The 14,601-nt window shown below is 44.5% G+C and overlaps 1 protein-coding gene across 9 annotated transcripts in view; it reads right to left on the reverse strand.

Annotated features, from left to right (window-relative positions):
* MECOM (MDS1 and EVI1 complex locus) overlaps positions 1-14,601 on the reverse strand; it is a 319,792-nt gene that overhangs the window by 168,326 nt on the left and 136,865 nt on the right. For all 9 annotated transcript variants that reach the window (XM_080605386.1, XM_080605375.1, XM_080605389.1 and 6 more), the window contains exon 2: positions 10,216-10,565. In XM_080605386.1, the coding sequence (XP_080461512.1) occupies positions 10,216-10,565 (350 nt within the window). The remainder of the gene's footprint in view (positions 1-10,215; positions 10,566-14,601) is intronic.

The following is a 14,601-nucleotide window of genomic DNA, read 5'->3' on the forward strand; positions in this document are numbered from 1 at the left end:
ATGGCTTTGGGAGAGGTTGGGTAGAAGGAAATACAGGGTTTATCACCAAGCTAAACAAGGATCCCAGCTGGCTGTGAGGTTTTGGAATGACACAGAAGATGGTAGCACTGGTATGGGAGGAAGAGGAGGAAAACAGTGATGAAGGAAGAAAAGGAAGTGGCATTGCTTGCAGTCAGCTGGTCTGGAGAAATGCATTTTGAGACCACAGATCTTCAAAGAAGTGAGAAAAAAGGCCCCTTTGCATAGTCTTAATCAGGGGAAAACTGTAAGGTGTTTTCTGTCTGGAGATTATGTTTTCTTTTCTGGAAAATTGTAAGATGTTCTCTGTACAAAAAAAAATATATATATATATTTCAAAGGACAGTGCATGGAGCTGCAGCACATTGCAGCTTTTGCTTTCTGTACTGGGTGTCAGCACCATCTTTTTCCACACACACAGAAGTTTTGATAGGGTTCTTTTAGTTTTAGTATTAAGGAAGATATAAAGCTGGTTTCTTTCCTCCTTGTTAGCTGCTCCTTTGTGTGCCTGCTCAGGTAGATATTCTAATCGGTAGATGCAGTTAACACTAGCACGAAAATTTACTTTTTCCACATTCACATGCAAATTTTGCCACATGCAGCTTATGCAGAGGATATCACTAGATAACTGCTTAAAATCTGGCTCTAAAGAATATTTTCCGCAAATGCAGTAGTGATGAAGCTATCACGTAACCCAACTTCCACTCTGTACAGACCAACATTTTTGCACTAAATCAGCATAACTGCCACGGTTTTGAAATACCCACCAAGATCCACCTGCTGTAAGCAACAGAAATACCATGACCACAAATCTCCTAGAAAACACGAAGCTTCAGGCGTAATTTTGAATAAAACACGCATACGGCGATAGCTACGCCTCTAGAAAGCCAGCTTACCACTTGAGGCATTTCAAGAAGACACGGGGGCAATGAAAGTTCCTCTCCAAAATCCCGAGCAGCTACACACCAGGTCTCCAACACAGAGCGTAAGAGCTGACAGAAAGGGAAGGCAAGCCTACTTCATACCTGTTGCCAGCACACTTCATCAAGTTAAGACTAAGAACAACAGTTTGGGAAACCCACTATACACAAGAGCCCCTTTATGCTGCAGGCTTCACCTGATGAAATATTATGCCTTTTGTGGGATCTTTTACATCTTTCCACTTTAAGTGCTGGGATTGCACTTTAAAGAAGGGCTAGTTAACATCTGTATTTTTTTTTCCAAATTAATACTTATTGTTTGCACGGTTAATGTGATAAAATCAGTCTGGACTACGACAACCTATGCCTTCCCTCCTGTGTGTGCCACCTATCGTTCAGCTAGGAGCCAGTACTGCTGCCACCTCAAAAAAACATCATATTAATACTCTCTGAAGTGGAGATACTCTATTAACCAATTATATTTTTCTGTTCCTTGCTTCCAAGCAAATACGGGTCTGAACCACTCTGAAAAACATGTCTGTATCTGCAGGACCTAGCATGTAGGAAATTTTAAATTTATTTATACATTTTTTTTTAATTTTAGTGATCTCTTTATTAGACCAAAAGCCCAGATTTGAATAATACCTTTCAGTCATGTGGTGATTTAAATGCCAAACCTCAGCGCTATGTCCTCTGGAGTGCACATGTTCGTTTGGGTTAATAAGCTTCTTGCCATACACTACCTCCTGTCTTCATTTGCTTCTGTTTAATGATGACTGCCTCCTCCTGCCCACATTTTTGCTCGTCTCTTCACTGCTTGTTGAGCCATCAAGACACACCTTTGTTTCATTTAGTATGTAATTTTCACCTCTGACCCAAGAAACTAGTCTTAGGCTTCCTGAACTTTATTGCCTGTTAATAGACTGCTGGCTCTCTTTTCAGCAGTAATAGAAATGGTGGAGAGACATTTAATTGAAAAGATGGACAAAGCTAGACCCTGAAAGGCAAAGTCGCTATAGTTTAAAAAAAAAAATCCAGAAATAATATGTTTGAGGAGCTTCAGATATTCTTTACAAGTTTGTGCCTCTTTACACAAATAAGAAAGACATCATTGATTTAATTATCTTCCCGGGGAACAATGGTATAATGCTCTGAATGGTGCTAAATGATTGATCTGGTAATTCATCTTCTGCTAACAACTATCTATGCATTTTGTTTCTCTCCAGTCCTCAGACTGATGACATTAACAACAATGTCACGGAGCAGTCTTGGGCTTTCATAAAACACCCACAGATGCTCTTTCCTGCCAGTATTTAAGGACACATGGTTATAATTTTGCCTGTATTTCTTTGTCGTAGATTACTTTTAACTACATCTGTTCAATTAAAATAAAAAAGAAAGACACAGCTAGAGTCCATCAGCTTTATATCAAAAGTAGCCTTTTAATGAAATAGGGAGATTTAATTTTGTAAGTGTTCCAACGAGTGAAAGATACCTTTCTGTGTTTTCAGAAGTTCTCTGTTTTGTGAATAGTTAGGGAAGGACATTATTACAGCATAAGGATATTATTGTACACGGAAAGGCATTATTAAAAATGATTTGTTGTTCTGTGTTAGGAAACTTATAGGAAAAATCTGATAATATATTAAACCTGTTTATTATGGACTTCATATAATTTTTGAATAATGCAGCTTTTTCTTTTGACAAGAGCAATAAACTCTGCTGGTATAGACATACGTTGATTATCCCAAGTCAACTGTGTTGCTTAAAGAAACATGCCCAAACAATCAGCTTTTGACAGCTGCATCTCTTGTTATTTACAATAGCCATCACAGTAATAACTCACCATTTCTATATTAATAAGGCAGTGAAATTTATTATGATGGTATTGAAAAGTTATTAAGTACTGCATCCCAAGTGACAAAGTACCACAGCACTGTCACTATCCAAAAGCAGTTGCCCATCCATCACAAAGCTTTCCAGATGGTCCTGCATCTTTATCGCTCCCAGGTTGGTGACATCACCTGTTCACCCACTCAAAATTGATGATGAAAGCAAACAGATCTATCTTACTTACATTTACCAAATCAATTTAATTTTACAGGCCGTGGCTTAGTGACATATTGACTGTTTTCCTTAATGGCATCTACTGTACTTAATGCAAAGAACTCATCTCTGAATCCTGGCTTGCATAATGTGGCATTTCATAATAAATTCTTTATAACATATTTATTTAATGGGAAGAATTATGATTGTTTGTCAGTTCTATTAGATGCAATTATTATTCTCTTCAGTTCTGTCTTTTTTATTTTTCTTTCTGATGTTGTCTGTCTTAACAGCTAAATTCAATTTACAGGCTCTGTCTTTTAAAGGGACATCTGACACATCTTACAATGATTTTTCTTCATATTTTGATAATCTCACAGATCTGTTCCAATGCCGGCCTCCCTCGGCATATTTACTGCCTGCTTGGACAAGTGCTGCTGAATTTAAGTAAAATCTACCCAGGTCACATCTGAGTAAATAATAACCACTGTATTTTGGATAGGAATACAAATTTCTGAAACTTCCCCCCCAGTTCTGCTCTGAAGGGGGTAACGAAACTTCCCTCTCCCCCTCCTGCTCCTGCTCTCAAGTCCACTCAGCCCTTATGGCCTCACAGCGCTCCCCTCAGGAGCTAACACTCCTGACTAAACTAAACCTCGGTGGCTTTGTGGGGAACACAGACACAGACCCACGAAGAGCTTTCTGGGGCTTTACGCTGTGCCGTGAAAGGGGTGATTTCCTGCCCCCAAGGTCAAGGACACGGCAGAGCATCCACCGGCCATCAGGTGGAGAAACTGCCAGAGCTACACAAACCAGCCCAGCTTTATTTAAGACAAAGGTGCTGCCCAGAGTTTTTTTGCGAGGTTTCACAGCCGTGCCACACCAGCACCCGCTCAGTCCAAAAAGCAGGGCACCGCATCCCACCAACCTTACAACGTGAGGCTCTGCTTAATCGTGTTAATAGAATAATTAAGGAGAAATGGAGAAATGAAGTAAAGAACAGTAGCAGAAGGCAATGGCAGACGACTCTGTGCATTATCCTCATGTCCTAACCTCCTCCCATCCACATAAAACAACCCGAAGGACAAACAGATCCATTTTGTTGTCACATATATTTGGTTACAATTGAACGACCGGTCCACCTGCTTGTACCTCGCTATTCAAGGACCTGATGTTTGCTGATTCATAACTACAAACTGTCTGTCCTCAGAGCAGGGACTATCTCTGCCATAACATCTAACTCAGCTGCAGCCTCACCACGAGACACGGATGCAAATAACAGAAGAATTCAGGCTGGCAGTGTTAGCAGTACTGTAAGTAATGTCTTTTTTGCAAGCTGCTTTCTAGGGGCTTTAGCACCCTCGTGCACGCTCACCCCAGGTAAGATATATGGTATGAGCTCCGTCCTATGTGGCACTGAACGCTATGTCCCTAGCAGAGAGCTTAACACAGCAGCTAAGCACATGCTTAACTCAAACACCTGGGTAATCCTTTTGATGATAAGCCCGTGCCTAAGTGCTTTATTGGATCCCGGCCAGAGCGCTCGATGCCTTGCAAAGCTGAGCTCCAAACGGGATAAAACATCACCTACGTGTTGAAGAAAAGGTAAGGATCTCGCCCCCACCTGGAGCTGCCAGAAGTGGATGGTCTGTTGACCCAGGAGAGTGTGCAATCTGCAAACCCAGGTTAGCCTTGCGCAGATCAGGAGAGCCCCTCCTTCCCCCATTAGAAAACAAATTATTCCTTTTTAATTTCAAATAACAGAATAACCCGTACTCTTACTCCTGGTTTTGCCTCAACAGTAATTTTGCAACGATTTCTGAAAACCTTTTACTGCTGAAACACATACGCAAGGAGAAAACGTAGGCAAGGAACCTGCATTATGCTCCATCACTTTCCAGCCACCTGGTCAAAAGGGGAGTTGCTCTGCATGTTCATGCTCTTAAGGACGATTCAAAGAAAAGCTAAAATGAAAGTTTGACCTATATATCAGAGCATTGATCATGAAGTGCCAGGCAAAAGTAGAAAGTTGTTATTTATTTAACTATGGGAATTACTCCATATCCCAAAGAAAAGTATTCAGAAGTAATGAAGACGTTGTTCCTTTCACTTTTCTGTTTTGCAAAAGACACAATTACTGTTCCAGCACCGTGTGACTTCGCTAACCACGACGAAGTTATTTCCCTCAGCACTAGCACTGTTTATTAGGAATAGCTTAACAGGAGTTTTAAGATGTGTGCATCTCATGTCCACTTATTTAAAAGCAGCATCATTTTGTCCCGTTTTTATGAAAAGAGACATGCTGCTTTCAACAATCTTACAAAGGTTTTCCAAAGGAGCATGCAAAAATGATAACAGATACACCAAGAAGAATAAGTCAGTAACTCCCACCAAATGCAGCGAAAGTCTTTGGATGCTGAGAGCAGCGGGGAAACCAAGTTATTGTTTAGGCACTACAACATGGTTCTGGGAACATACACGTTAGAGTCCAGTTCTAAAGGCCTACACCCTCATGACTTGTAACTTATTATTTATTTTTCATAAAGATACCAAGAAAATAAATAAATAAATAAATACCCTCCAAATACACCTACATTTAAATTAAAAAATATTTCAAATGAAAGCCAAAGAGGGCAGAACTGAAACTTAAAGTTGCACCTACTCTAGTCCCTATTGAGCAGTGGGAAGCCTTTGCTCCAGATCGGATTTTAGGAAGCTGCTCAGCTTTCCCTGAAGATGCATATCAGAAATGAGAGGTAAACAAATAGCCCCCTAATTTCCATTTAGAAGTAATAGCCTCAACTCAAACATCCTCCAACAAATCTGTGATGTTTTTCAGCCTCTCTGTCATGAACGGAAAATATACTCTGCTCTATAAGCAGATTATATGATGCTTTATAAAGCTCTAAATTATTTTCCACTTCTATGACAAGTTTGATTTATTAAAGTTTATTGCTCCTGTTTCTACCTTCCTAATAAAGAAGTCAAAGTCTAGGATAAAAAGGCCTGCAAAGATATTGTCCCTGTAAAAGAGATTTTTTAGAGTTTGCTATAGCAGCGAGAGACCTGGATTTGAATATTCAGTATACTCCGGAAGATGCTGGTGGGAGATAGGTGCACTGGCTTTGGTGACCTCTTTAAAGCCTTGCTTTGAAATACTCTCCAAGCTGTTTTCCATAGCAGGGCATGAACTATGATGAAATCACTAAATTTGTGTTTTCTTGCTTTTGTTTAAAAAATTACTGCCATCCCTTAAAAGCTTGTTTTCCTTGTTGATTAAGCAGCAGTCAATTTTCCCTTTTCAAACAATCCCTGAGAAACAGCCAGGCAGCCCCCTTAGATATTGGGGCTGCTGGCAAATACTAAAACCACGGTGACAAACTGCAAAAAAGCTTGACCTTTCCCCCGTCCGGTGACCCCGGGTTCGATTTGTGCTTTAGCTACCCAATACCTGATTAGATAATGCTTCGCTCTAGGCCCACAAAATGAGATAAAATTCAAATTTATGGCTTTTCATTTAAACCGGTCCATAGCACTCTAATCATGACCCAAGCACAACTATATCACAACAAATTCTCTTTGTCCCGCAGCGTGTTTTATGGCTGAAGTGTATAAATGGACACAATGGACATTGTTTTCTCAGACTCGCTCTGATGAAACTCTGCGGCGATGCCATAGGAAGCCTTGCTACAGGGGGACACGGGAACGGGCCCCACGAAATTCCTGAGCTTTCTGCAGCAAATTTTTCTACGCCAGCTGCCTGGCTGCAAAAGTTAATAGCAGCACTTCCTCCAGCTTCCCCTTCCCTCCCAGGCACCGCCTGCTGACCCTCGGTACCGACACAGGTGGAATATAGCCACAAGCATCACAGGTATCCCAAAGCTGGAAAGACCCACCACTATGACAATCTTTTTGCATGGGGCTTTAGCGTAGCATATTATAAAATTGTCCTTTCCAAACATGTAGTTACAGTCCAAATTTGTGTGTGGCTGTAAACTCTTCCCTGCAATCTGCATGTAGGTTTTTGATTTGAAAGGCTCTAGGTTACTAAGCAATCCTAAACAGTCGGGGTGGGGAAGCAAATCAGCAATACAAAAGCATCAGAAAATTGACAGGAAGTTGCTCAGCATTCCTCTGAAAATATTTTAATATGATTATACTATTTTCTTAAAAAGTGATTCCTTCAACATCTTTGAAAGACAAACGCCACTGTATGTTCAGTGTTTCAGCCTGAACTCAGAGAAATGCATATAAATTGGGAAGACAGGCTTCCCAGTAACTTAATCATGCTTACAGTAGTAGCGGGGGAATCTATTAAAGAAAATTAAATAAATAGACAAAAATAAGCAATGTTGCATCATTCTGAGCGATGTACATGTGAGGGGAAGCACTGAGCAAGCCAGGACACAAAAAAATGCTCTTTTTGGCCTGTGGATCCAGCAGTTGGAGCAGATTGAGGGACCGCCCCATCGAGCTCCTCACACCCACCAGCAGCAGCTTCAGGGCAGGCAGCCACCACCACCATCAGCCAAAATTGTGCTCCACCTCCTCCTGAAGCCACCAGACACAGATTACCTTTACAGCACCATGAACTACCCCAGGAGATGCGTAGAATCAATCACAAAAGAACATCGTGATCGCAGCTACCTTGGTGCCATTCACCAGGCAAGCAAGTACCAGCACAGTACTTATTATAAATAATATATATATATAAATACATAAATATTTGAAATATTTGAAAACTTCTCGTGCTACAAAGTCACTTGAACCCAGAGTCAGAACCACACAGAAACTTTGGCTCCATCTTTCCGCTGCTGAAAATAATAAGGAAATTTTACCTTGACACAGCAACAGCAGACCGAATCCCCCATGCCTGTTCGCTCACTGACTTATCGGCGCCTGGCAGAAATGTCCAGTTTCCCAAAAGTGCCCATGTGGGCAGACAAAATGACACCAGAAAAGTCTGCGTTCCCCAGCCTGTACAGAACCATGGCTAAATGGTACCTTTTCCCTCACCATCCCATGTTTCCGTGACATTCCCAGAGCCCACACACCGTTAAGTTCCTTTCTCCCTTTTTTCTACCAGGGCACAGGCCCGAGAGATGCTGGTTTCCAGAGCGGCGTGATGGTGAGCATCGGGGCTGGGACAGAGGTTAAAGTCTTCTCCTGTGCTACCACACCCCCCCTCTGTCCTTTAGCCTTAATCTTCACTGCTCACCATTTCACTTTTTGTATAAACTCTGGTAACCAGCATTTCTTTGTCTCCCTTCCATTCCAATAAACGTCCTTAACCCACTTGTTGGAAAAATATTCAGTGTCAGGCTCCCTTGAGCACTGCAGAGTACTTATGGATGAGTGGCCAAATTGCAGAGGGAGCCTGACTGTTGATTTTGTGTGATTTCCCTCCAGCACTTTTCAATAGCTTCTCCCCAGCTGTCCCGAACACGTAACGCTGTTCGAAAGGCACGAGTCCTGCCGTGTGAAAGGGATTCAAATCCGCCAGCTGGGCTTCCAACAGTATCAAGATATGCATTTCTTGTTTGGATTCACTAGGCTCCAAAATCCTAAATATCTGAGCCAGCAGAACTACTGTCTACTATTGCAGTATATTATTATCAGTACCCAAGGGTATGGATATAAGGACAGCTTTCCTTTGATTTCTGGGGGTGGGGGAGCAACCTGAACTGCACCACCCAAAAATCCAGCCCCAGATGCATAAATTTTGATGTGTTAAACCTGCAAGTACAGCTGTGCCTCGGCAGTTTGGTTCCAGTTTTTGATATCAATACCTGAGCTGAATTGTGGTGTGGTTAAAAGTCAGCTTTTATGGTTTCCTGGTGCCGTGGTCAAAAAATAAAGATTTCTCACCAGCAATTACATCGCATCAGGGTCTGTTAACTTGATAGAGTGCCGCAAAGTCTATAATTTCTGCCGACACTATTCTGTCCTATTGTCACCGCTCTCAAAAGTGTTTAAACAACTGGATGGGACGTCTGGAATGAACTCACCAAGTATTTATTGACAGTTAAGAGCAAACCAAATGTTTATTATCCACTATATCTGTGAGGCTCTGCTCCACAGAGAAACTCTGTTTTCCTGGGAAAATGAAACTCCCATTCACTCCGAGGTCAGCCGCAGCCCTGGAGAGCCGCACAAACCCAACACTTCTCCCCTAATCAGAAACCAAAGGGAGAATACAGATGGCAAGCTGAGATTGTACTCCATTTCTACAGCACATTGTTAAAGCTGCAAATAAAACTACGCAAGAGTGTTTCTTACATTGCATTATACCCTCGTCTAGACTCAGGCTGGGGCTTGACTGACCCACCCTAACACAACCGACCTCACTGCTTTCAGTCTACAGCCCCATGGCCCACCAGGGATATCTTTTAGTGCCAGGTATAAGAGGAAATTTCCTTCCCACTACCACGAAGGCAAAAGTTCAACAGGACCACTGCCCTGTGATATCATGGCAGGGAAAACATGTTGCCCCCGAAGGCAGGGAATGCAAGAGACAACCACAGTACTCGCCCAAGGAAGTCTTTGCCTCCATGAAAAGCAACATTTCTCAGAGCATATGCAGAAGTAACACGATCCACACCATCCCCATGTGTGCTCGGCTTCTGACACTAGCATCCAAACATACTTTCACTGAGTGAATGGCAAAATTCCCATTGATTTGAATAGAGGCAAGATCAAACCCCCAGCCTTCAAAGCCCCCGAGTAGCATGAGGCTGCAATAGCAACTTAGCGACACCATCCTAGATTTTAGGGCTGCACTACTTGCTGTCACCAGAAAGCGGTGATGCACAGCACTGAAAGCAGCACCCAGTTTCTTTTCAGATACATTGTGCAGTGTCTCCTGCAGGTCCCTCACCCCCAGCCGCACGGCAGGGCTGCTCGTGAACAAGCTGAGAACGGCACAGAAACGTTCCGATAACACAGCTTCTGCCTCTCCTTCCCAGAAAGGGAGGTCACCTGCCAATACCCACCCACACAGATTTCATGCATGAAGAGCAACAATAACTCCTGCTTTTTTTTTCCTTTCCTTTCCTTTTTTTTTTCTTAACATTCATTTTCATCCAGAAAGCACAGCAAGGCCACAAAGCAGTCTGAGCGTACACAAATATTCCCTGGCTGCTGCAGGATAGGACTCAAATTCTGCAAATACCTCTGTGTTTATAGACATTCAAGAGAGTTCAACAGACCGAAAGAATGCAAAGTGTCTTACCTCCCAACCGTAACTGGGATCTTTAAGGTGTGGCCGCTGCTCTCCCACGAAAGGGCCGAACTTTTCCCCGACTTCGATCTTCCTTTTGGTCCATATCCCTAATCCCGCTCCAGGAATGTTGGATTCTCGGAGCTCGAACTCTGAAGGAATGGGAATGTCATCGGGAATGTATATCGGAGCCTTGTAAGGAGAGCTCTCCTTTGGCGTGAAGGCTTCGCTGGAGGTTGCTGGAGAAGACGGCTCCTGAATGCTGACGGACGTCGGACACTGGGCGTTCGCGGCCTCGCCATCAGCTTCTGGCACTTCCTCCAAGGGAAGCTCAGGAAAGCTTTCATACAGACATTCATCACCTGAAACAGAAAGCCAAACAGTAGGGTTTGCAACGTCCTGACAGCTTTTGCGTATGAAACTCCTTCATGAAATGCAGAGGCCAGTTTGGTACGCGGGCGGCGCCCTCAGCTATCACCAGGCCGAGGAGCGGAGCCTTCTCCCCGCTGCAGGCCTGGGGGTGCACGGCGTTTCTCAGCGCTCCTGACATCAAAAGTGGTTTACATCACGGAACACAAGCGAGGGAATTACATACAGATGTATTTGTAGGCACACCCTATTGTCCAATCTGGTCCAGATACAGCGCGTTGCATTGCATACCCTTTGAAATTGCAACTGAAAGCCAACATTATACGTTACAAGTGAAATCTAAGTGAACTGAAAGGCAGGAAAGCTTTACTGGTCTTTCAGAGAGACAGCTTGAACCTAAAGTAGCCAAAATTAAGTTTGATGGCCTCCAATTAGTCTTTGGAGGAAAGGATCCAGCCTACCACATAACTATTGGCAAGAACCTCAGCTGATGTAAATCAGCGTCACACTGCTGACCTCCATGAAATTCAATGGTCTAAAATAAGTAAGTTCGGGATCTAAACTGCACCTTATAGAGAACATGAACCTTCTCCTCTTACAGTTACAATAAAAAAAGAGAAAAAAAAACGGGGGTGGATCCAAAATGTATTAAAAAAAACACCTTCATCTTTGAGTCTTAGCCAGCAAACAAAAAAAGGGAAAAAAGGGAAAAATTCACTATTTTTGACAGCTCAAACTAGAAGGCTGATTGTAAATTCCTTTTAGTCAAAAAAACTCAGGGTGATGTCAGCAGGGGTTTTAGCTGCACTGACCCAATGTAGGCAAACGAGGCAAAAATGCAAACTAATCAAAAACCTTCATTATTTACATTCATTTAACTTTATTAGTGTTAACGTACTTTTCCTATGCAGCAAAATGCATTCCATTTAATTATAACCCAAACAAGAGGTGTGAGCACCGTTCTCCAAGGAGTGAAGCTGGGCGATGCTCAGTCTGGGCACGAGACCATTTGCGTTTCTTGCTGGCCCAGAAATGAAAGTGCTGCACCATGCGTGGCGACCAGAGTGACTCCGTTTCAGTGAAGAAACAGGAAACTTTAAAATGTTCTTTCAATTTCTTGCTCATTTAAGAAACTATCCATGGTAGATTAGCACCGCATGTCTTTTCCACTAAAACCTGGTCATAGCCCATTATCTCTCACATCTTTGTTACACATTATCTCGCAGCATTCCCTCCGTCCTTTCATGCTTCTGGTGCTGCCTAAGACAAACCCTGGGACGTAACAAATCATTTGAATAGATTGCTCCCATCACATGACTGGCAAACTGGATTCTTCATCTGTGAGCAATTTATTCACAGCCATGAACTGTTTTTCTTTCTTTTATGTGGCACTGGCTATGACCTCATGCGTGTCCCAGGGAAGTTCAGCTACCCGTTCCCTCGGCCCCTGCCTTGGCAGGCAATCCCTGCCCTTTAAGGATTGAACCCCGTATCGATTAGTTTGACACTTTCCTAATATCTGGCAGCCTGGGAAGTAGAAAATTTTGACCGACCCCGCCATTTGGCTGAGATGGACACACAGAGGGATTTTCCATCGCTTATGTTTGAGAAATCCTGCCTGCAATAGCTCGGTGGTGCCGAGTTTGGCAAAGATGCTCAACGGCTCGTTGCGCGTGCTGCAACTACGAGCCTCTGCCTAAACCTTCGTGCCCAAGACTGGCCCACAGCAAAACTGGGATGCAGGGGACAGGAAAGGTGCCGTGAAAAGGGAAGGGACCCAGCTCCACACGGATGCCACGATTCACTTCACTGCCCTGCGCTGAAATGGCCGCAGCCATCTCCGTTACACCGGGGCACTGCTGCTGTCCCACGTTCAGTGCTGCCGGGGCACACAGGGAAGGCACTGGCGAGTGGGGCAGGTCCGAGCATCCCCCAAATTTCACTGCGCTCCCCACCATTGCAGGCGGCAGCAACGCTGCATCCACCCCAAGCAGGCTCGCTCCCATTCAGATGTCTTCCCCCGACTGTTTAGATTGCAGCCAGGCCTAAAAGACTTCAGCTGGTTTTGAAACAGGAAAAAAAAAAAACACAAAACCATGTATACACATGGGCTGCAGGAAGAGAAATCACACAAGGAAAGTGATCTGGATGATGATAAGCACATGGCTTACTGGAAAGAGGGGGGGGGGTAAAAACTTCAGGCATCTAAATCCTGCTGATTTTCCATGACAGCCGGGTGCCTGGCACCCAAACTCCTTAAAAAGCCCAGCTCACGCACTCACTGCTGCTGCTCCTGTTCCGCCAGGGAGTGCCTCGTAAAACCAAGGCTCTCCTTGTGCCTGACTCTACTCCACCAAAGCATGAAGGAGCTCGGGAAAATCCCCACAGCCCCACCAAGCCACGACCATGACCACGACCATGACCATGACCCGCGAGCTGCGCCTCCAACCTCCAGCAAGCTCGGCTTTGCAGATGTTTCTTCTCCCCCTGGGACAGTCCAGTTTAATTTCTCTCTCGCAGACTCAAAGGCCCCGGTTATACTTATCTCAGTCCTTCTGGCTACGCTCGTTTTAGCCATATAGGGTCAAACCTGCCGCTGATAAATCGGCGCTGGAAGGCTGGCAGGATGACAAGCCCGTTTGCGCTGCTCTATTGTGACTCCTTTCATTTCCAGCAGCCGCACCCAGTGTCGCAGTCAGAAACGGGCTCGCAGTTTGAAAACTCTGGAAAATATAATGTGCATCTGGATATATGTAAATATATATATCCCAAAGCCCTGGAGGTGTGGGCAGGACAGATTACTGAAATATTATTCTGCCTGAAATAGCAACAGATTCTAGCAAAAATATATTTTAAAACCTCAAAATAAACAAGAAGTTGAATCATTGCTGGCCAAGCGAAGGAAGGCCATTTAGATACGTTTGTAATACTACTGATAGAAGGAGCCATGCTGAAATCAATGTACATGAACTGAGGGTCTGATCTTTGTTTCCAAAGGGTGTGGGACCATTCCCATTAAAACTTACACCAACTGGATCAGAGGGACTTGCAGCAAAACACTGGTATATTGACTGACAGCAAATTCTCGTGAGGTTAGGAATAGACCCAGGGACTGCGCCTGCAAGCATCATTTCCCAGAGAACTGCAAGTCATTCACACAGATAACACCGCAGTTCTGAAATTCAAGATGGCTTCTATAAAGCCTAATAATTATCCCCACTAGAAACGGGATGAAACAAAATCAAGGCCCCTGATAAGGGACCAGAGGAGATTAGGTAATGTGCAAGTTCAGATATTAGCCTCCATAAAATTCCTCGCTGCTATTTTGCAATAAAAACATGAGCAACCTTCAAAGGAAACCCAGGAGGAAAGGTTAATTGCCACTAAAAGCCCAGGGTGGACACCTGTGTTTGCACTTTTGACACAAGCTTGCACGCCAGCAGGAAGGAGCCCACGTGGCTGCGCGCTGGGCATGTGCCCGATGAGGCCGGCAGTCCTGCGCCAGGGCCGCACGCCGGGGGCCTGGGGTCACTTCGAGACCCAGAGGGCTCCTGTGCGTGGCCGGGAGGAGAAGACGACTTCCTCCTTTCGGATGTTTCTCAGCAGCTCGGGGCGCTCTTCCTCGCCAAGAGCGATGAGGCAGGAGGCTGAACGGCTGCGGGAGCAGCGGCTGCCTGCGCCCAACGCGCTTTCCATCGGCGAGCAGCGCCCTGCTGGTTCCTGGCACCTCCCCGAGGCCCGGGGACGTGCCAGCCTCCTCCGAGGACCACGTCTGTGCCCCGATCTGCAGACCCCAGCCTGCCCCTAACCAACAGATCGGCATCCGTACAGTTACACCCCTCCTAACGTCCCCTCCTCCTCTTCCCAGACTGTTCTGCCTTTCTTTGGGCAGCTTGTGCCTGAGGGTACGCATTCCCCAAACTGCTATTGACTAAGAAACTCTCTAGCACTTAAATCTCATTCTCTGCACTTGGGGTCACCCACGTGCCCACCAATGCCTTAAAGATAAACTGGATGGCTGGTTACACC

The sequence above is a fragment of the Anser brachyrhynchus genome (assembly GCF_964034855.1).
Source record: "Anser brachyrhynchus genome assembly, chromosome: 9".
In the NCBI taxonomy this organism is placed as follows: domain Eukaryota; kingdom Metazoa; phylum Chordata; class Aves; order Anseriformes; family Anatidae; genus Anser; species Anser brachyrhynchus.